General features: G+C 30.0%; 1 protein-coding gene across 1 annotated transcript; it reads right to left on the reverse strand.

Annotated features, from left to right (window-relative positions):
- Window positions 1-1,182: 1,182 nt before the first annotated feature.
- On the reverse strand, window positions 1,183-22,083 carry LOC129980604 (origin recognition complex subunit 1-like). The gene is made up of 8 exons (XM_056090986.1): window positions 21,853-22,083; window positions 21,372-21,789; window positions 18,467-18,525; window positions 12,147-12,263; window positions 8,252-8,284; window positions 4,194-4,214; window positions 2,506-2,535; window positions 1,183-1,278 (listed from the first exon to the last, which is right to left on the reverse strand). Exons 1-8 carry the CDS (start codon window positions 22,081-22,083, stop codon window positions 1,240-1,242), a joined length of 948 nt encoding a protein of 315 aa, XP_055946961.1. The 3' UTR covers window positions 1,183-1,239.
- Window positions 22,084-23,314: the final 1,231 nt, after the last annotated feature.

The raw sequence follows: 23,314 nt of genomic DNA on the forward strand, positions 1-23,314 counted from the left end.
ATACGGAAGCGATTGTGAAGGTGGACCGAATTTGAAAAAGGTGGCAGAGCAATTCCAAAAGAAGTTTAATAAGACGGTTTATTAATGAGCTCTAATTTCTACATGATTTGCGAAGGTACTGTCGTGCAAGGAACATTCAAATGAATAGACAGTGGTGTCAACAGGACGGTGCGAGCAGCCATATTGCTCGAGCATCTCTAGCCATGCTGGCGGTAAATTTTCCTAGAAGAATCATTTCATATGCGACGACTTCCAGTACCTGTCCCATTCCCCGATCTTACACCACCTGATGCCTACTTGTGGAGAATATTAAAGGAGAGTGGGTTCACCAGTGAAAATCCACCAAGAACTGTGTCTGCATTACGTGAAAAAATCATCTATTTTGCAGGAGTCTGCAGCAACCTTTGTTTCAGGATACGTTTGAGAATCTGAGTGAACGATATGAACACTGTCTACAAGCGAGGCGGTGAGCACTTTGAACACTTACATTATGCATACCGTGGTAAATAAACACGCTATTAGTATGTATGTATGTTAATTTCTTTTGAAGAAAATTAACTCACATATGACAATAATGTTATTTTGCTCATCTTTTCATTTCAGTACTGTATATTTTGGCGCATGCTGTATATACAACAAGCAAAATCCGCTTTCACCACTGTGCCCCCACTTGGACAAATTTAACTTGAATGAATTTTTATAGCTTTTTGACTCTAATTCGTATTATCTTGCAATATTATAGTACCATTTCTCAATTTCATTCTTTCAAATTTCTCATTTTTATTAAAAAGAAACTTTAAATTTTTATTTTTATTGACATTTTTTAAAATTCTAAATATTTATGAAAATTTTTATAAAACAATACCTTTATAAGGATATTTAAAATGAGTAGGTAATTTCACTTTAGTCTAAAAGATATTGTGTATTTTATTTAAGTATTTACTTTTGTGCATTTTACTTTATATGATTTAATGTTATTTGAATCAAATTCTAATTTATAAAATAATAGATTTCATTTGCCGAGTTTATAAAATATTAGATTTTATTTCTATGAATTTAAGAAAATAGTTTTCAAAAACAAAACTATGGAAAATCTTAAAGATGGGTATTGGAAATACGCATATGAATGGGGGATAAAAGCATTATAGAAATTTTATTTCGATTTTTTACAATGAACAGTGATTGGCTTCATAATTAACTATTAAAATAGTACGGTAATGAAAAAATTTCATATCATTCTTAGCAACAATTTCTTGAGTTGATCGATTTCAGGCAATACTGAAATATAAAAATTATATATTAATCTTTAAAATAAATGTAATCTATTTTGCTAATAGTCTGAAGTAATTAAAAACATTTTTACTATACCTAAAGATATGATATATAAATTTTAATATATTACATCTAGTAAAATTTAAAATAATGGACCCAAATGATAATCCATTTCAAAATTTCAAATACTCCAGCATATAAAAAACACATGTAAAATCGATTACATTGTTTAGCTTTCGCAAGCATGAAATAAATTAAATTTTTTAAAAATAGAAAATTCTCTTAGGTAAGAAAACCTTAAACTTCAAATCTCGTTTTTCTAAACTTCCTGATCACTTATACTTCAAATCTACAGCATAATTTTTAAACTTATGAAAAATGTGAAGTTAAAAGATAACAAAAAATAGAAACGGTATAGAAACTAGATTTATACATAGAATAATTTAAACTAGGATTTAATTTCAATCTTGAATTATGTTATCTTGAATTGTGTTATATCAGCATTGTTCCGACCTGTCACTTGTGCTGCCCTCTTGCGGCAAAGGGAAAATCACTTCAGTGTATCGTGAGCGAGTGATGTGTGCGGTAGCAAGACTGCGTGCTGCTAAGCAATGATGGCCAGAATAAAAGGAAAAAGAGTCCAAAATTATTCTTGTGTGGTGATTTTTTAATAATGTGATAGCAATCGACATAAATTTAGTGCGTGTATGTTCAAGCATCGAATTATAGCTTCTTTATTATATACATGCTTAAATTAAATTAAATTTGATTTTATAATACAAAAACATAACCTAAAAATACCACAAGTATTCTATATGGATTTTTAATCGAATCATTCCTGAAATGGATTTCATCATCTACTCAGATTATCAAAAATGCAAAACAGTTAAAGACTAACTTTAAATATAAAACTGTACTGATTCATTTAAAAGAAATAGAATAAAAAAATTATTAAATCGAGTATTTTCTGAACTGCTAACTATTTTAGAAGACAAAATCAATCTTATAACTATTTCCAATTTTTTTTTTAGCTATTCTATGTATAAAATCCAGACCTTATAAATTCATTTGAATGCATTTATATATTAAGACATTAAAAATTCACAATGATAGAAATAAATTTCTGTCCCTAAAGACTTTAAGCATGTTCATGAGATAATAAAACCTTAAAATTTTTTAAATCCTTATTTTATTTTGAGCTTATATATAAACCACAATAATTATTATCCTTACCGAATACTTCGCCAATTGAATTTCCTCTTCCTGTAAATAAAAGCGAAAATTTAATATTGAAAACTACAAGAATGATAAATATGCAATTCTTATAGTGTTACTCTAAAACTTCTAGCAATAATGTAAAAATAAATAGAGTTGACCGAGAAAAGGAGTCAAAAAAATGTGAGTTGAAAATACATGCTGAAGTGGTAGAGGGCGTTGTTTTGGTCTGTGATTCAAAGTGGTTCAATGGCCTTAATCATCATTATTTGCGAGTACTTCCAACATAATGGTACGTTACTCAAATTTGGAATTCAGCGGTACACTTTTCCATAATTTTTAGACAGATTTTATATACATTGTATGATATGTTTTAACATTTTGCCAGAACTTCTTTCTGGTGTTTCTTTAGTTGTTCTAGTCGGAATGTGACTCCAGTATAAGGAAAGTAACTTAAGGTGTATGTACACACTTGAAAATTCGAAAATCGTTCAAAATATCGAATATTTTTTTATTGCTTATTAATGTTCTCTGATCCTTTAGCTTTCAAAAGATACCAAGATGTTGTCAATATTCGAAATATTTCTCGAGTTATAATTATTTTTCTTGAGGTGCTTTCATTAAAAACTCTAGTTACGGTGTTTTTAAATTTCATTTTATGAAGATTGATATTTTTCCACTATATTGCTTCATTCAAACAATCATAACTCAACAAGAAATGAACCAAATGCAGTTATTTATATATCAAAATAATCTGTATGAAATAGTGGATGTTTTGTGCCTCAATCAAAGCTATATTTATAGAAATAAATTTTTAATAGTTATTTAAAAGTTAAAATGACAGAAAAAATCTCGCTTTTTCTATTTATCGTTGATGAAAAAATTGGGGAAAAAAAACTATATATTTTTTAACTTGATTGAGGCAGACAACATATAGACTAATATTAGGCATCATTCCCAACTAGAATGGTGTGTCTGTACAAATTAGAATTTAAGATATCATGTTTCAAAAAATAGGCTAATTAGCTCATTAAATATTATTTAATTAATTAATAATTAGTGTTATATGGTTTTTTTCTCACTGAAATGAATTTAAACATATATTAATAACCTACTGTGAAAAAACTGGATTTTTAAAGTTAAAATTAAAAAAAAAATCTTCAAGTGTGTACGTACACCTTAAGAAAGAATGTCAGAAATTACCTGTCGTTACTTAGGCCTACATTTGATTTGGCTCAGTCTATTATTTTTTAATAATATTATTATTATTTTCCAATGACAATACCTTTCTTGGAAATGTTTTCCAGTTTTTCTGAGACGAAATATTTTTTTTTTTAAATATCTGAAAAAATATTTATATTAACGCTGAATGATAAAACTGAACGATGACAATTGAAGGAACATATTTAATGCAAACAAACTAATGCAATCTTGAGCAAACCTATTGAAAAGAATACTCAGAATATTTCACTAATTTGAAAACTGGTAATTATTGCATAATTTTAAAAGAAATGAAAATGAAATTTATTAATAAATTAAATACAAATATTCAAGCCTTTAAATATAAGTAAGTCCTTCAGATTTTATACATTTTTATATGAATCAACTAAAAAGTTCGCGACTAGGTATGTTGTTTTCTTACAGAACATAGGTTATCTGTCTTATAAATCTGATATGAATTATAATTTAAATATAAAATTACTTACTATAAACTTCTTCTTTGGAAGCTGTGGAAAATTAGAAAGTTTTGTTAAACAATCTTTTTGAAAAAAGGCATTATTCAATAAATAGTTTTACCAAAAATTCAAAAAATTTTAAAACATGGATAAAAACATATTCGAAGAGAGTTGTAATAAAATTTAGGGTATGCAATTCACATTATAAAATCTAATAAGTAAATACACAACTAATTTAAAGAATAGTTATGAATGGTAAATAATGTCACAATCTCCAAAAACTATTAAAATGGAATAAATCGATAGTGTTTCGCAAAAACATGATGAAGGCATATTATACTTAACACCAAAATTATATGAATCAATTTTCCAAACTGTGTATGCACTTTGCATATCAAGATACCTAACTCCTGTCTTTCTACACATAACGTAGTCATCATATATGCATCCTTGATGTTACATTAAATGAAGCAGGAAACGAATTTAACAAGATTAGAATTTGCCAAAATACAGAAAATAAATACAGGGTGCTCATTAATTATTGTCGGGGTTTCCGTACCTCATAACTTTCGAATAAAAAATATTACGTAAAAGCCGATTACGTATTCGTAAATTACAACTCAAAGAATTTTACGTGGCAACAATGCGATCTTAGCGCATTTGCAGTCTGGGTAATGATGACGTCATAAATAAAAATGGCGACCGTGCAAGAAAAAGCAATGTGTGTGTGTTTTTCGAAACTAAATCAGTCATAACTACTCAACGTCGCTTCAGGACCACGTACAAGAAAGATGATCCTTCAGATAATTCTATCAGACGCTGGTTAACACAATTCCAGGAAACTGGTAGCGTTCTACACCGAAAGAGGGCGGGAAGACCGAGCACTTCACTGGAAAATGTTGATCGCATCCAAGAAACGTTTACTCGCAATCCACGAAAATCAACGAGACAAGCAGCTGTGCAGTTACATATGCCGCATACGACGATATTGAACGTTCTCCATAACCGCCTTCATCTGAATGCCTACAAAGTGCAAATTGTGCAAGCTTTACAACCGAATGATAAACCACATCGTTTTGGGTTCGCTGAACAAATTTTGACTCGAATTGAGGATGATGAAAATTACCTTCGGAAATGGTTCTTCAGTGACGAATCCACTTTTCACGTGTCAGAAAAAGTAAATAAGCATAACTGTAGAATATGGGGCTTGGAGAACCCGCACGATTATCGATAATTGGAAAGAGATAGCCCAAAGGCGAATGTTTGGTGCGCTTTATCACATACTGAAGTTATTGGACCTTTCTTCTTTGCTGAAACAACAATAAACTCCGTCACATACCTTGATATGCTGGAGATGTATGCGGTTCCTCAGATGCAGCAACACCAGCCAGATGTGATATTTCAACAGGATGGTGCACCCCCATATTGGGGCATGATTGTACGTGACTTTTTAGACGAGAACTTTCCCGACAGTGGTGTGGAAGAGGTGAACCAATCCCATGGCCTCCGAGATCACAAGATATAACACCGCTGGACTTCTTTCTATGGGGGTTTGTCAAGAACATTGTGTACAAGACCCCTGTGCCCTCCCTTGATGAACTGAAGCGCAGAATTGTTACTGCGATCCAAAATGTTACCCCACAAATTTTGGAGAACACTTGGAGGGAAATCGAATTTCGTCTCGATGTGTTACGAGTCATGAAGGGCAGCCATGTGCAAATTCATTAATCTTTTTAATATCATTAATAAAATTCGTTGAGTTGTAATTTACGAATGCATAATCGCCTTCAGCTGAATGCCTACAAAGTGCCAATTGTGCAAGTTTTACACTTTAATATCATTAATAAAATTCTTTGAGTTGTAATTTAAGAATATGTAATCGGTTTTTGCGTAATATTTTTTATTCGAAAGTTATGAGGTACGGAAACCCCGACAATAATTAATGAACACCCTGTATAATGTAAGGATGATAAAGAAATAAATATGTCTGCCACTTAATTAATTTCGTTCGCGAATACATTCATGTTTTAAAAACACGGAACACATTTCAATAATCTTGAACTCATGCACAATTACAAAAACTATACGCAGAGATAAAATACATACACTTAACGAAGATTTATAAAACTACATAATATTTTGTCATTCGCAATTTTGACTATTTCTATCAAAAATAAATTTGTTCCTAGCAATAAAATTCCCTATTTTAGTTAATTTCACCATGTTATTTTCGTAGAGCTTCTACACAAATTTGAAAAAAAAGCACAGTATTTTAATAAAAAAAACTCGAAAACAAATTATAAATATTCAAATTTTATACAATAAAAACACCTTATTTAATATACAAAATGCTGAAGCAGATTCTCAACTGGCTGCTATTCTAATCCAGCCAACGCGGAAAAAAATATCACTCTAAAGTCAAAAGAGATTTCTTGCATTGTAGAAAATCTGAGAAGAAGAATTTAAATGAATGGCAAAAAGTTTCCTTTTAAAATGAATCATTTCACTTCTAGATCTTTTCTTGAGGTTGTATTTTACGCCAAGAAACGATTTTCACGTCAATCCTTCATGAATTATTCAGAAATCTCTTTATAAAGTATCGTAGTTTCATTTCACTTTACAAATGCGACGAATAAACTGACGGTTGAGAATAATAGTCTTGAATTCGAAACCTTTCTTTTCCTTGAACTTTAATATCAATTTTATTTCTTCTATTGCAGAGTCACCGTGGAATATACATTATATGCTGATGCGAAAATATTTCTTTAAAAAAATTTTCTTTTGAATTATTCTTGGAACATGATTATAAATTCTTTTATTTTGTATTGTATCAAGTGTTATACCATTAAACGGATTCAGCATTTTACATTCATATAGTATAGAAAGGTATCAATAGAATCTACATTATATAGTTAAATATTTTACCGTTTTATTTTAAGTTAATAGTTTAAGAAAGATTTTGGGATTCTCAACAGTTGTTGCTGTAATCTTTCAATGTCTGGAAATTTGGCATTATTTGCAATTCTATTAAGGGCAATAGTTCGCAAATATTTGTTATTCTAACGTATATTTTAATAAACACTTTAAACTTATGTTATAGTTTGTGATTCTTTGAACTAAAAAGATACGCTAAGCTTGCAAAATGGTAAACTATTATTATAATGCAAGCAGATATTTTTGTAAAAAAAAGAAATTTATTAAAAACTGTAGAGTGGGAAGTAGACTTGTTTTTTATTTTAACTATTTCTGTAAATTAATTTGAAGTATGTGTCTATTTTACATATCTTTTTCTACATTTATTTTCATATACTTTATTCTCATAGTTTTTATGTATTCTTACTTGATCATTCTTAATGATTATTTATTAATAATATTCTCAATTTTTTATTAGAAAACATTATTTTGTATTTTACATAAGCTTTAGTTTTAGTGATTAGTATTAGTCTTATTTGCATGTATTATCTCAATTTTTCTGAAAGCTGACACGCATGCTTTAAATTTTTGATTTCTAACACTCTGTTGTTGTTGTTTTATCTGTACTGCATGTGTGTTAGAAGATCTTCCCTGTCGCCATTCCCTTTGGGTTGATAGATGAATTGGTGAAGATTAAATAAATTGTTATATCTCAAACATATGCATTTCATATATAATTCACAAGTCATTAGTAACTGTTCTGAAAGGAAAAAATTAGATTTCAAATTATTAAATTCATAAAAAAATAGCAAAATCTCCACCAGACAGGTGACATGTTCAAGTATGTATTAAATCATACCAGTCAATTAATTGGTAAATAAATAAGATACATAGAATACTTTCTGCTAGGAATTGATCATCATATTTAGCAGCAGTCATTTGACAAAATGCATTGCCTCCGAATGATGGTGTTCATTTGCGAAGAACACTATATATACTGTACAATTACAATTGAAGAACTATTTTTAAAAGTACCGATTTTACTCATCTACCAATCCTATTTGTGCAATGTGAAGGAAAATTCTAAATTATTCTAAATAAGAAGAAATCCAATAAATTAAAAAAGTTATAGTAATATTTCCACAAATAATTTCTACCAAAAATTCAATACTCACCTCTGGCAAACTACTTGCAACGCATGAAACTATCTGTGAAAATTAAAATAAAATGAATTAATCTGATGCCTTCTAAAATGGGTACGAATTTGATGAAATGAGAAATTGTGTAAGGAAATTTAATAACAAAATATTAAATAATCAAATACCTCCATTCAAAATTTCACCTTTATAAATAAGAAAAATTCAATCTATTTAAAATAATCTCTTATGGTCAAATGATCGGATACATCAAATGAAAAAAGAAGTGGCTATTCAAAATTCCATTTTAACATTTAATAAATTCTGCCTATTGAAAATAAACGTATATAATCAAAAATTGATAATTCTTAAACTATATTTCCAAGACAGTCACTTATGTTTTCGAAAATCTACATTGATATACGCTGCACTTGTTATTTTTTAATTAGAGCATTTAAATAGCGGTGCGTATTGAATTTCCAGAGTTTAGATTAATGATTTCATTCCATAAAAAACATTATGAATAGAATTAAACTAATTATGTAATAAAACGGTGTTTAAAATTAAACTTTCATTTGTGCATAAAATTATATTTTATTTAGTTATTTCCTTTTTAATCTTTAATACTAGAGTGCATCGTATAGGTATTTGGTTTCATGTTTTTATTTCTATTTATAAGTTTCACATGAATAAACCAAACAACTACAATGATTTTTGAAAATCCTTTTTTAAATGCGTTTCAAAAAACATTTATAGAAAAGGTCGATATATGGCATTAATATACTAGTAATAGATTTAAAATGGAAACTTAGAAAAATACCTTAGACAAAGTAATTAGTTCCGTACGTCCTATATATATATCTCTGGCATCTATATCTCGCGGAAAATGTGCAGAGGAACCTTATATCATGTTACGATATGAGCGGCATACTTTGCATACTTCGCAGGGAAAATGTGCAGAGAAACCCTCATTCATGAATCTTATATCATGCTACGATATCTGCACGTTTTCCTTTGCATACTTCGCAAGGAAAACGTGCAGAGAAACCATCATTCGTGAACCTTATATCATGCTACGATATGAGTGGCATACTTTGTAACATTTCCGAGAGACGTATGCCACTCATACTTTGCAACATTTCCGAGAAACGTATGCCACTCATATCGTAGCATGATTCATAAATGATGGTTTCCCTGCACATTTTCGAGAAGACATACTGCAGACATATAATGTACGACGCTCCATTCAATCGATCGGTAGGTACCAAGAGATAATCATTGGGAATTCCTAGACATATGTTAACCTAAACCTCTGTTCAGATTCCATGGTGCACTGGCATATGGGCTATCCATCGCACGTATTTATGCATTATGTGATTTAATAATGCCTTTTGGGCTCAGAGCTTATATGCACTTTTCGCGATTTTGAGTCTCTCGGCGTATTTTGAAATGCCAGGTTCCATTGCAATTTTTTTTCTTTTTTGAAGTCTGCTAACAATACTCAGAGTTTGTCGATTCAACTATAGAACATCCTGTAGATTTACACAATTAATATTTAATTTTCCATGGAAAAATAACAATTTTGAATTTTGAAACTAAACATCGCTTCACTGAAGAAGTCTGTGTTCATCGTTCTAAATTAAAACATATCAACTGCATATTCCAAATTTTAGATTTTGCTCTTCCCTAACATGCAAAGGATTTTTTTTAATGTTCTCTAATTCAAAAAATACATTTTTAGGATTTTTCTTCCTTTTAACTAATATTTCAACATATCTTCTAATAAGATTGTCTAGATTTAATTCTATAGGTAAAAAAATGATTAGATGTATTTTAAAATAAGAACATACATAAACCAAAATTAATTTCCATTTGAGAAGTGATTTAATCATTTAGAAAATACATAATAAAATTTAATAAATTAAAAATATGGAGAAAAAAATAAATGTCAATACTTTGCTGGACATCAATATTTTATTTCAGATAACACCATTCAATTTTTTTGTTAAAATTCCATCAAATATGAAAATTGAAGTCTACTATAAAACATTTTAGAATTTCAAATTCGATCAATGATTTTTCTTACTATATTCTTTCCTCATGCTTTATTAAGTGCTCGGGATATTATTCCAATTTTCATTTCAAAGTGACAGATATTGGAAAATATTGCTTTTTGTCAAAAGAAAGCGCAAATAGAATTTATTTCTTGAATTATCGAAAGGAGAACTAGAGTGATATTTTGAAAATACTGAAAGCAATTTGGAACATCCTCCTCTTAGCCTCATATACTATTTATAAATGTCGTCTTTGGTGTTTTCAGGTTTTGGGAATTTATCAATAATCTCCTGAATATATTTATCACAGAAGACGCTTTTTCTGTGTTGACATCAAAGATTCTAAACAAAATTGTGTTTTAATACTTAAAGTTGGAGATTCAGAGAATGGAAATGTAAGTTTTAATTTGTTATAATTTTTAATGACATCATATTTAAATATTTCTGAAACAGGAGCTTTTCAGTGTAAATTTCAAAAATATATTGTGACGTTCTTGTTAATTTGAAAAAACATACAATTTATAAAAATTCTACATTATTTTATAACATTGTATATGGACTGTCTTAAATCCAATGTTGAACATTTTAATATCTTTAGAATATGCTTTAATATTAATTTTTGTCAAATTCTTCAATACATGCAATTCCTACTGAGTGACATAGTAACACTCTGACGCCATGTCTTTCTTTACAAAAGACATGGCGTTTGTTTTATATTTAAAAATATTCTTTTTAGATTTAATTTGTGCTTCAACTTTTCCTTTATTTCTTTTGTCCATAAGATATGCAATGGTCTTCTTGTAGCTTAAATCAAGAAGGGATTTCGAGTTCCTTAATACGTACAGATCTATACTATGTGGACTTCCTTATAAATGAAAGATTTTAGAATTTTTTAAAAATTCAAACTCATCAAAAAGTTTTATTGTAATAACGACATTCTTCCAAATCAGTTCAGGTTCCGCGGAAATAGACGGAGAAACTACGAGGTTAAATTAAATCTTTTAATATTAATTTTCATGTAACTCTTGTGTAAATTAAGATCATATTTTACATCATCATCATTCATCATTTATTTTTATTTTTTGATAAAGTAAAGGTTTAAATAATCTAAATTTGGCATATAAACTGGATACGAAAACCATAATTAAATAAAACCATAAATGTTCAAGCAATTAACGAATGATGAACGGTTCCTGGCAGAGTGTGTTATTGTTATTATGAAATGTCCAATCTCTATCCCATTACCGGACACTTTAATCAAATGCTCTTCTTTAATGAATGACCAAATCTTTACATAAACATGTCAGATAATTTTTGAGGACATATTTGTAACGAAGAATTGCTTATACCTCGAAAAAATTGCGAACACAATCTCTAGACCTATGTCAATGGAAATATTGCGGTTGATGCATTGACTCATTGCTTTAAAACAGCAGAAACTGCACAATTCTCATCTCAGTCAACAATTTACTAAACCCTTCTCAGCCTTTCTACCCATATTTTAATCAAAGATAACTATTTATACTAATTTTCAAAGGACAAAACTCCCCTATTTTAAACCTTAATGTAATTACTTTAGCAAGACAGTGTGCTTCTTTTAACTTTTTCAAATAATTATCCATCTCAAAATACCTGTTTCTGAATATTTAAAAATTCCATATTGCATTTAAAAGCTGTTTTCATTATTTCCTATATATATATATATATAGTATTATAATATTATTACATAAAGACATGAAACACCCATTTTTGTTTTAAATTCTGAAGTACAAACTGCATGAAAAGTGATTTTTTTTTCAAAATCCATTTTACCATCCCATATTAATGCTGTATATATAAACAATGCATTTCATTGTTTGGAAATTCATGCTTTTTTTTACCTGCTCTATACTTTTGAATTTCTTGCATAAATAGTGATAATAATCCATATCATCGGCTCCTTCAGCGAAAGGTATTTTTAGAACCTTGCTATAGCACTTTATGCCTTGCTTCTTTACCTGTAATAGAAGAAAAAATTCTTACAGCGTTTACTTCTTTACCCGCAACTGAAAACTTTTAGTTATTTTTTTCCCTTAAAATTAAAATAAAACTATATTTGTGTTTAATAGGATTAAATTTGACATTTTCAATTTTAATAGTCGACGAGGAGGTTCAGTACTTCAATTGAACCTCCTCGTCTAATCTCGTGACCAGGTAATTCCATAATTTTAAAGCAAGCAAACGACGGCCTGTAACTTTATATAGCAGATTGGCTCCCATCAACCATCTTTTTCTAATCTCTTTATCTGGCTTCAGCCTATGATCTAATCATCATTTTCTTACTCTTTCGTTTTTTCCCACATTCATTTTGAAATTTAATGAAAATCCAAGAAATGTTATTTTTTGTACACCGGATATGACGTACTTTTGTTTTCATTTTTATTTGAAAACTATACGTCATAGAAGCCTAGGTATGGATAAACTACACACCATAGAAGTATGGGTATGAATAAACTACTCTGAAGCGTCAGAAAAACTGGTACACCAATTTAATATCGGGTAGACTCCATATAAGCACGCGGAAGAGCCGGAATAGGGCGTGGTATGGATTCAATTAATTTGTGAAGATATTCTGTAGACAGTTCACACCATGATTCCCGAAGGGCACTCCACAATTCCATGGGAGTGCGAGGGGGTTGAAATCTCCTAAGGACAGCACGTTGCAAAACATTCCAGATATGGCAACTAATGTTCACGTCAGTGAAATTAGGTGGTCAAGAAAGGGAACGGAATTCTGAAGAGTGCTCCTCGGGGCACTCGGTAGCTACTGTAGACCTGTGGGGTGGGGTATTATCCTGTTCGAATTGTCGATGTCCATCGAAATGGACACAGGACATGAGTGAGTGCAGGTGATCAGGAAAGATGTTAGGTACCTCTCACCTGTCGTGATCGTTCATTCCAACTGCATACGCCCCATACCATCACAGAGCCTCCACCAGCTTGAACAGTTCCTTGTAGGCATGAGAGATCCATGGATTCATGGGATTTTCTCCACACCCGTACATGGCCATCTGCCCGATACAATTGGAAAGGTGACTCGTCAGACCAGACAATGTTTTTCCAATCATTAAGAGTCCAATGATAGTTTTGGTGAGCCCAGGCAAGGCGCAGAGCTTTGTGCCGCCGAATCAACAATGGTGCACGAGATAGTCTGCGGTTGCGACTGCCCATATCAATTACAATGCGTATGCTAACACTTGTCGATGGGTCTGCATGGAAATCCGCTGCAATTTGAGGAAGTGTTGAACTTTTCTCTCGTGTAACTATTCTTTTCAGCCGTCGATGATCCCGTTCTGTCAAGGCCTTTATCCGGCCGCACCGATTTTCGGAGATTTACCGGAAACCTGATATTCCCGGTACACCCTTGCAATGGTCGTACACGACAATTCAAATTTCATCTCTACTTCGGAAATGCTGTATCCTATCTCTCGTGCTGTAATGATTAGACCAAATTGAAAATTACTTAAATCTTGATAACCTGCCATTGTAACAGCAAGAGTAGATGTAATAGCCTCCTCAGACACCTGTTATCTTTCATACACACTGTCGACCACATCGTACTACGCTGATTGGCTGAACACCTCCATTATTTAGATACGATCTGCTATACCAGTTTTTCTGGTTCTTCAGTGTGCATGTCAAAGAGGTATAGTGTAGGTAAACTATAGGTCATAGATTCATGTCCTATTAGCACAAAATACACAAAAACATTACTACACTATCGTCATGATTTTTCCGCGATTAATCGTGGAAATATTGTACAATGTATTGTGTTAATAGGATGGGTATGGGTAAGATCAGTGTCATAGAAATTTGACTAAACTACGTCTTAGAGGTTTGAATATGGGTAAACTATACGTCATAGCAGTATATTGTATGACGAAGTCAAATGGTAAACAAACCGTATTGTAGAAACAAGAAGTCAAAATCGAGTAATGAATACTTATGATGGTATTAAAAAGGATTTACTTTAAAAGCAGAATAAAAGTGCTATTAATCATGATGCATGTAAAATTTCAGTTTTCATTTATTTTAAATAACAATAAGCTTTATGCATATATAAATATTAGCCTTCTTAGTATGACATATAACATCTCCAAAAAGTATACAGTTCAAAATGAGTTTAAAAACAAACTATGAAGCACTAAAATAACTTTAAGTGCAAAGCCTTAGAATAACATTTTACAAATTAACTTGCACTAGACGCTTTTACTAAGAAAAATAAAAGTTTAATTTAAACAAGAATTTCACTTATGTTGGAATGAAAAAAAGAATGAAAAAAATACTTTTTTTAACCGTCTTGGTGTAAAGGGGGAAAAAATTTAGATTCATTTACCATATTATTCAGTATCAAACTAGAAAAAAAAAATTTGATTAACTTGCTTTATGCTATAAAAAAATAGGAAACACGTAGTATAATTTATTTCAGTTCTTTAAATGCAGCTCTAGTATATTTTTAAGGATCACACTTTTTGAGGCAATTTGAGAAAAGAATTGAGTTTTTTTAATGACATTTCGCTACAATTTTAAGATGTTTTAAATTGTTGATTGTACATTCGATAAAATAAAATCTTAATAAAATCTTCCGATTTTCAAGTGTAAATTTAAACATCTTTGAAAGTCACCGAAAGCTGGAAAATTAAAGTTTCCAAAAACATTCTCATGAGAAAATAATTATTATTCTTTGTTACTTGCAATGGTTTTACCATAAAATAAATAAGCATATCTGTAACTGCAAGGTATTTTCTAATAAAAAAGAAGGTCTAGGATTGGTCCCTCACATAGGTGTTATACAATTTTATAATTTGCATTTAACTGAGAAAAATATAGGAATGTACTGCGCATGTGCAACCCTCAATAAATTAATTCGTCTCCAAAACCCTTCTTTACTTGGTTGTAACAGTATCAGAGAAGAAATAAGGTTTGCTCAGACTTTGCTATTTGCAGAGTCACTGTCGCAAAACAAATTTGAACTCTTCTCATAATATGGGTCAGTGGTCTTATGCTTAATGTCACAGAAATAAAATAAAGTAACAATTCAGTACTATGTGCTCAAAGAGTATCCTTTCTCATTTTCTGCATTAAGTTACAGTAATTTAAAGTATTAAAGTTTAACACTTAAAACATTAATGGTATTAATATTTTTAAAATTCACCAAAGGAATAATTTGGGAGTCTATAGACTTTTGATGAAGGAAAACAGAGAGCTGAAATACTGAAAATGAATTTCTTGACGTTCGAATGTGTCTAAAATCATTCATTTGTCCAAAGAAAAAACGCATGGGACAAAATATGTGTCGTTATTTACAGTAATTATCATTCATTGTTTTACTGCTATAATTTAAAGAATATATATTGAAACGTCGTTATCTTTTAGTAATTAAACACTTATAGTTCTCTGCCGTCTATTCAGCTACACAGTTAATTTGTAATAAATTACACAGAACTAAATTAAAGCCGGCGTCCTTGCATGGGGGTGGCGCATCTTCCCATGATCTAGGCGTCCCGGGTTGGAATCCCGGTTCGGGCACGGTTGTTCTTCATCTGTGTTCTATCTGTGTGGTGTGTGAATGTCCCCCCCTGTAAAAAGGGGTTGTGCAAGCGAATGTGTGAGTTTCATCTTCATATGAGCTAGAAGTCAGACTTCTGCCCTCGGGTGTTCAGGGGTCTTTACTCTCAGACGCTACTGCACCCTATTTCCGTGGTAACGCGGACACGACATCATCATCAACTAAATTAAACGCTTAAAAAAATTCCATTTTTACAAAAAAAAAAAAAAAAAAAATTACTAGAGCACTGTCTTTCAGTCTATGGGCCATGAAATTCCACTAAAAGATCAAATTCGACTGTTTAGTCGAAAGTTACTATGAATACTTTCAATCAGGTATATTTTCTTATGAAAGACGAACAAAGAAAATATACTGCAGTACATTCCTGAGTATCCGGTTTGCGATTACCCGGCTTCTGAGCTATCCGGACTTTACTTTTATCACATTTAAAAGAAGAATTCAAGGCGTTGTATTAGCAACATTGCCAATGCATTGGAAGCGGGCATCTACTAGGATTTCCCTACGTGTTGTACGCAAATTACAAGTTGTGACAGGAAAAGAGCAGAGTTCTGCCTGTTGTTCCGTCAGTGCGTAACGGACGTCTATTGAGAACGTTTCTAAAAACGAAAAACTCTAAGTTTTGACTCTTATTTTAGGGTTACCTTTTCATATTTGTATTATCATTTAAAGTAAAAATGAAATCAGTTTGAGTCAATTTTCTTAAGAATTAGATCTACGATTTATGTTAATGTTTTGTTTATGTTTCCTGCATTTAAGTTAGACATTACAGAATTTATGTTGGATCTTTATAATCCACTTTATATCCTTTAACTTACTTTTTCTTTAATGAATTCTTGAAAGGTGCAGTGCAGTAGATAAACATATATAAACTACCAAAATAGAGCCTTCTATTTCAACTCGACGCTTTACTAGCAACTGATTTTATGATTCACCGGGTCGCGGCGGCGTTCACATACTATGTGGCATTATATAAATATGGGCTTAGTACTCAATAAAAAGTGAGAAAATACATATTATAACAGTGAATTTTGGTATAAAAATTTGGGTCTTCTGGTACCGGTGGACAAAGAAGTGAGTTCATAGAATTCCGGCCTATCCGGCTTGCCATATTAGACCGGATACTCGGGAGTGTATCCGGTCTAATATGTACTCTATTTGAATTTTTCCTCTTTTCTTTTTGGAAAGCTATCCAATTGATATTCAGTTTTCTTACATTATATAGCTGAATAATAAAAATTAAGCTTTTTGTTCCTTTATAAATAATAATTTTTAAATCCTTTTACAGTAAGCTTTCTTAATTACTGACACATACGTGCATATTATACAGAAAATATATCCAGGGGGATTATAAAGGAATATCTCATCTTTGAAGGGCTATTAAAACAAAACAAAGTGCACTCAGTTTTTTCGACGGAAATTACAAACAACAATTATAAATTTAAATTCTATCCAGTTATGAATGTTCAAAATAATCCCTCTTAAGATACTAATGATATCAAGACGATACGATAGCTCATTTTATAGTTTCTCAGCATCTTTGATGTGACACTTTGAAAGCATGCAGATATATACATCTTAAGTTCGTCAAAGTCAGTTGGTGACAGCAAAATAAACAACTTCCCAATAGAAAAAAATCAAATGCTACCCTACACGTATATCTGCATCTATTCTAAACTTCATTTCAGGTATGCAGGAAAAATTGTGGATGAGTTATTGCCCCATTTTGACATCCTTCGCATTTCTGAGGGGGTTCAAACTGAACACTTATAAGTGTAGTGAATTTAAGATTTCATTTGTTATTTTTGATTCCTGATAAACAATAAAACTCTATTTTGTTTTGTTTTATTTTAACGGACCTAAAAAATTGTGATATTTTTTTGTAATCGCCCTGTAAAATATGTATGCATGAATTATATGTATTAGAATTTTTTTTAACTTGAATGTTTATTAGTTAGATTTATTAGTTAGACTCAAAATATTTTTGTATACAACTTGTTGTCCATAAAACTAAAACGGTTAGGGACAACTAATCTGGAGTAATCAATCAAAGTTTTATTTTTTAGGATTTTGAAGTTTCAGATTTTTTCTTTCATAGTTTTAACTTTCTTCAATGCAAATAAAAAAAATCTGAGTTTTCATTCATTGATAAAGATTAATTAATATGTCCTTTCTGCAGACAACTGCATGGAAATCTTATACCAAATAAAATATTACAACATGCTCTCTAAATGAAAAGGAAAAATTTGAATTTTTTTATGGAATATGAAAATATCTAATTGCGAAATCCTGTTTAGTAATATATTAATCAATAATATGATGAAGAAAAAAATCCCTAAAATTATTTACATACTCAATGCAAACAAAAAAATCTGAGTTTTTCATTCATTGATAAAGATTCATTAATATGTAATTTCTGCAGACAACTGCATGAAGATCTTATACCAAATAAAAGATTACAACATGCTCTCTAAATGAAAAGGAAAAATTTGAATTTTGTATGGAATATGAAAATATCTAATTGCGAAATCCTGATTAGTAATATATTAATCAATAATATGATGAAGAAAAAAATCCCTAAAATTATGTACATACTCTTTTTGGAAGAAGTTCATAGCAACTCAGAAACTGCTGTCTTACTGAAGGATCTCCAGCTGAAACATAAATACAAGATAAAAATTTCAAAACAACAAACTATTATTTCAGACATAAGTTAGATTACTTTCATTATTCACTTAATTTAAAAATCTTTTAAACGGAAACTAAATTTTCTTATAATATTATTTTTTTGTAAATTCACAGTAAATTATTTTATTCGGACATCGTATAAATAAGTAACTTCTCTTTAAACAAAAATTATTTCTGGAGCAAAAGATTATTATATAATACATATATTATATGCTATTCTTTTAAATTATATAATATTAAATTATTTTTATATTATTTTTATTATTAAATAATGTATTTTTATTATTATTATAAGCAAAAACAATGTTATATTAATAATTAGTTTCGACATTTACTGAAAGTGGGGGAAATGATATCTGATTTTTTAACTTGATATTTTGGTAGAACTTAAAGAAAGATGATATTTAACATAGTCTGCTTTCGTTACTTTTCTTCCAATATAATTTATTTAAAAAATTTTTCATTGATTCTATATTTAAAAAAAAATAAAAATAATATTTAATTGAGTTTCTTATTTAAGTCGTTAAACTAATTCTATCGTTAGTACTTAAATATGTTAAAAAAAATAGGACGAAAACAATTTTATTTCATATCCAATGTTCATCCGTGTGCTCAACTATTATAATGTATGAAACTCCTATATAAATACTAAATGCTACCACTTGCTTCTCAAAAATAAAATAGCCACATGGGGCAGATTGAGACTCCATGACGTAATTTTAATATTAAAATAGCATCATGTTAATTCATTGAAGATTCTTACTTATTACTTACTTAACAGATATGAACATTTGATAATAAAATTTTAAAACCTCACCATATCACACATATAGTGACAATTTATAGCTTAAAAAAATTACGTTCACACTAATACATAAAAATCAGAAACTTGCATCAGAATAAGCTTCAGTTGTATCATTTTTATTCGCTTTTACTTAACTTAATTTGCTTCATTTTTGTGAAAACAGAATTTTTTAAATCAATTTTTCGCTTCCATCCTGATGTGCTAGAATTTTGAAATTTCGTACACTTATATATTCTCTAAGAAATTACACTACATTAATACTTTCAGAATTAAAACATCTGTTAATCCATCAATATAATTTTTGATTCGAACAGAATTACGTTATAATGGAATGGATGATGATGGAAAAGTATAATAGAAGAATGATGAATGAATAGAGGAATGATGGAAAAGTATAATAGAGGAATGATGAATGAATAGAGGAATGATGAATGAATAGAGGAATGATGGAAAAGTATAATAGAGGAATGATGAATGAATAGAGGAATGATGGAAAAGTATAATGGAGAATGATGAATGAATAGAGGAATGATGGAAAAGTATAATAGAGGAATGATGAATGAATAGAGGAATGATGAATGAATAGAGGAATGATGGAAAAGTATAATGGAGGTTTTAACAAATCATTGATTTCAATATTCTGTAATATTCATAATAATAAATCATAAATCAAAACTGTAATGTTAAATAAAAATTAATTAAAAAATAAATAGTCCTACTTTTAAGCACGATAGTAAAAATATGCTTTGAAAAATTATTTTAAGCCTTTATTTACTGAATTACTTTTCCATATATTTTTCAATTTTGTTTTAGCATCGTAAGATGAATTTTTCTTCAGGAATAGCCCTATGAAAGGAGGGGGGGGGGACTTTTAAATAAATAAAAATATCTTAATTAATTTAATTAACTACTAAAGATTTTTAATTTCACCTTCTAGATTATATCTATTGCTTATTGTCATAGTAGAGCTCTCTGTGTTATTTAATATCATCAGAAAAAAACTATCGCATTACGATAGGTAGCTCTATGACGATTTGAACAGCTTTTTATTGTAATGGAAAAGTATCTGTACACGCATTACACCACAAAATTATGTTAAGATATAGTCATTTTCTATTTTTCTAGTTAACTCTTAATGTGAATTTCAGCAGGAATACTCACTTTGCAAGCAATACAAGTTTAATTCTTGAAATATAAGAACTCTCAAATGGCCATAATGTAACCCAGATCTTAAGTAAGAATCTTTAGGGCATCATGGTCCGCAAAGTTTATAATAATGGTAGAGGATATCCCTCTATAAATCTCGTTGGTGTGGTGTGGAAGTTTGGAAAAGGAGAGCCAGCTCAAGTGTCGTCTTCGTCATCTGACCTCGGTTCAAAATTACGAGGTTCGTCATAAAATAGCTCTAGTGTTGCTTTAAAAACGTGAAGTTAATATAATTAAACTAAGCTCATTCCTCTGTCAATAAACTCAAACCATCAATTTCGGATACATATTAGAAAATCGTGCCCAAACAATGCAACATCTAACTTTTTATCCTTTGGAAATTCAAATTTATGAGCTAATCATAATATTGGATGCATATAATCAAGTTGTTAATTTTGATTTCATTTCATTTCTGTCTAAATTTTTGAAGCAATAATAATTTTGTTTTATGATTTCTTAATAATTTGTAATATACTCCAGTCAGCTTTTATTATTGTAATATTATATATATGCACATTAAAAACTTGTTAAAAAATTAATTATTGTAGTATTTTAAAATTTTGGGGAATTTTTTCATTGTCTAAACTTCTGTACCGTAGCAGTATATAGGATCGTTTAACACGGGTCTAGAAATTGCATGAGATTTCAAGTAGCAATTAAAGGGTTGAAAGGGGAAAAATCCAGTGATGGGAGATTTTTCCCCCTTGAATTTCACAGTTTTAAGATATATCTGCAATTAAGTTCAGCTCTTAATATAGAGTTTATATAAGAATAAGATGACAGCTGCAAATGAATACTTACAGCAGAATATGCAAGTGTACAGCTCTCTCAGAGTTGTGACGCAAGGAGTAATTCTCCACCTGTCTTCGCCAGGCTCCCTCTCCGGTGTAGCGTATCCAATATCGTAGACTCCTGTGTAAGGAAGCGGAAACCAAATGTCATTATGATCTTCTTCATCATCACCGTCTTCATCATCACCGTCTTCATCATCACCGTCTTCATCATCACCGTCTTCATCATCGTCTTCTTCATTATGCTCATTCTGACGGAACTTAAGATCATTTCCACTATAAGTTAGATTACCAAGATTGTTAGTTAAATCTTCTGCTTCGTATTTTCTATTGTATTCATCTAATTCATCGATGTTATTAACTTTCTTGCTATAAGTCATTCCTCCCTTATCATTTGATGGAATTGTTTCCGGAGTAAGAAATTTATTCTTCGAATTTCCAAAATTATTCCTTTGATTAACATAATTTAAAAGACTTTCGTAGTTTCTTACATCACTAGGATGCAGCAGATTATCTTCTTCTACGTCCAGTATTTCATAATCTTCATCTTCACTGTCAATAGAATCGAACCAGATTTCATCATTACTGCGTGGGATTTCACCATACTTTTCTTCACGGACTTTTTCGTCTTTCTTAATTCCCCTCATTCTTTCTGAATCTTTATGAGCCCCAGATTCAATCAAGAAAAACGCAACAATCAAACCGAACCACAACAGAAACATTTTGAATCGAAACATTCGCTTAAGTTCAAACCGAGAAAAACTGGGAATGATCAGAAATGCTACGCAATTTTAATATGAGGAAATGCTTTATTTATCTTCCCGTTTTGCAATGATAAACGTCAAATGGAAATGAACAATAAATCTGTGTTATTCGGGTTCATTAGTTGCGCTTTAACGAAGGTTACCTGTAATTGTGTATTTACTTTTTATTGTTCCTATTCATTGAAATCTTCGACTTCCTAGAAAAGCCTCTCCTCGGAAGACACGTTCTTAATAACAGAAAGAATTAATGACTTCTATTCATCTTTAGCATGAGACAGTTGAAAGGCCATATATAAAATATAATAGTTCATAAATCATATAAATGTTGTATATTTTTATTACAGTAAATGAATGCAGTAGAGATGCCTACCTATTAATTTCTCATTAATAAGAATTTTATAATCTTAATTTTCAAAAGCTAAAAAAATAGGTCTAGATAGAAATCTGACATCATTTTCTTTTTGATGAAACTCTCATTTACCCATACAGTTAATAGTATTATATTCAATGCGATAGCTCCCAAAAGAATTTGGCCCTATAAGAATGAAAGTATTCATTTAAATACTCATTTAGTTGATTAAGTAGACTAAAAGTAGAAAATTTCATTTAATCGATTAAGTAGACTAAAAGTAGAAAATTTCATTTAATTGATTAAGTAGACTAAAAGTAGAAAATTTCATTTAATTGATTAAATAAAATAAAAGTAGAAAATTTCATTTAATTGATTAAGTTGACTAAAAGTAGAAAATTTCATTTAATAGATTAAGTAGATTAATTAAATCGGTAGCAATAAATATTCAACGAATAATTAATGATGTCTGATAATTTAATGGCATCTTTAATTTTTGTTCGAATACAAATCTTATCCTCGAAATCAAATCCTCCTCGTTCGAATCAAATGGCATCCTTAATTTGTTGTGATTTTAACTGTTAACTAAGGAAATTTGTGGATATATGCCAATTATGTTACTTTAAACAGTACCTATTCTGAATGTGGACTGTAATGGAGATACGTAATAAATAGTACTCTATTTATTTAGCAAAGGAAAAAAAATAATTACTTCAGATACAAGAAGTGATTTTATACTATAAATTGTGATTACACTATAAACTGTTATATGTATCTTAACCCTATTAAAATGTCATTATTTTTTTTCTAATCATGGTATTGATATAGCATTAGGATTGA

Source organism: Argiope bruennichi, chromosome 8 (genome assembly GCF_947563725.1).
Source record: "Argiope bruennichi chromosome 8, qqArgBrue1.1, whole genome shotgun sequence".
In the NCBI taxonomy this organism is placed as follows: domain Eukaryota; kingdom Metazoa; phylum Arthropoda; class Arachnida; order Araneae; family Araneidae; genus Argiope; species Argiope bruennichi.

Coding starts and splice junctions, on each gene's coding strand:
- LOC129980604 (XM_056090986.1), bottom strand. CDS start 22,083: ATGTTTCTGTTGTGGTTCGGTTTGATTGTTGCGTTTTTCTTGATTGAA. Junction 2,536..4,193: donor TTCCAAAGAAGAAGTTTATA/GTAAGTAATTTT, acceptor TTTTATTTACAG/GAAGAGGAAATTCAATTGGC. Junction 1,279..2,505: donor TTCAATTGGCGAAGTATTCG/GTAAGGATAATA, acceptor TTTATATTTCAG/TATTGCCTGAAATCGATCAA.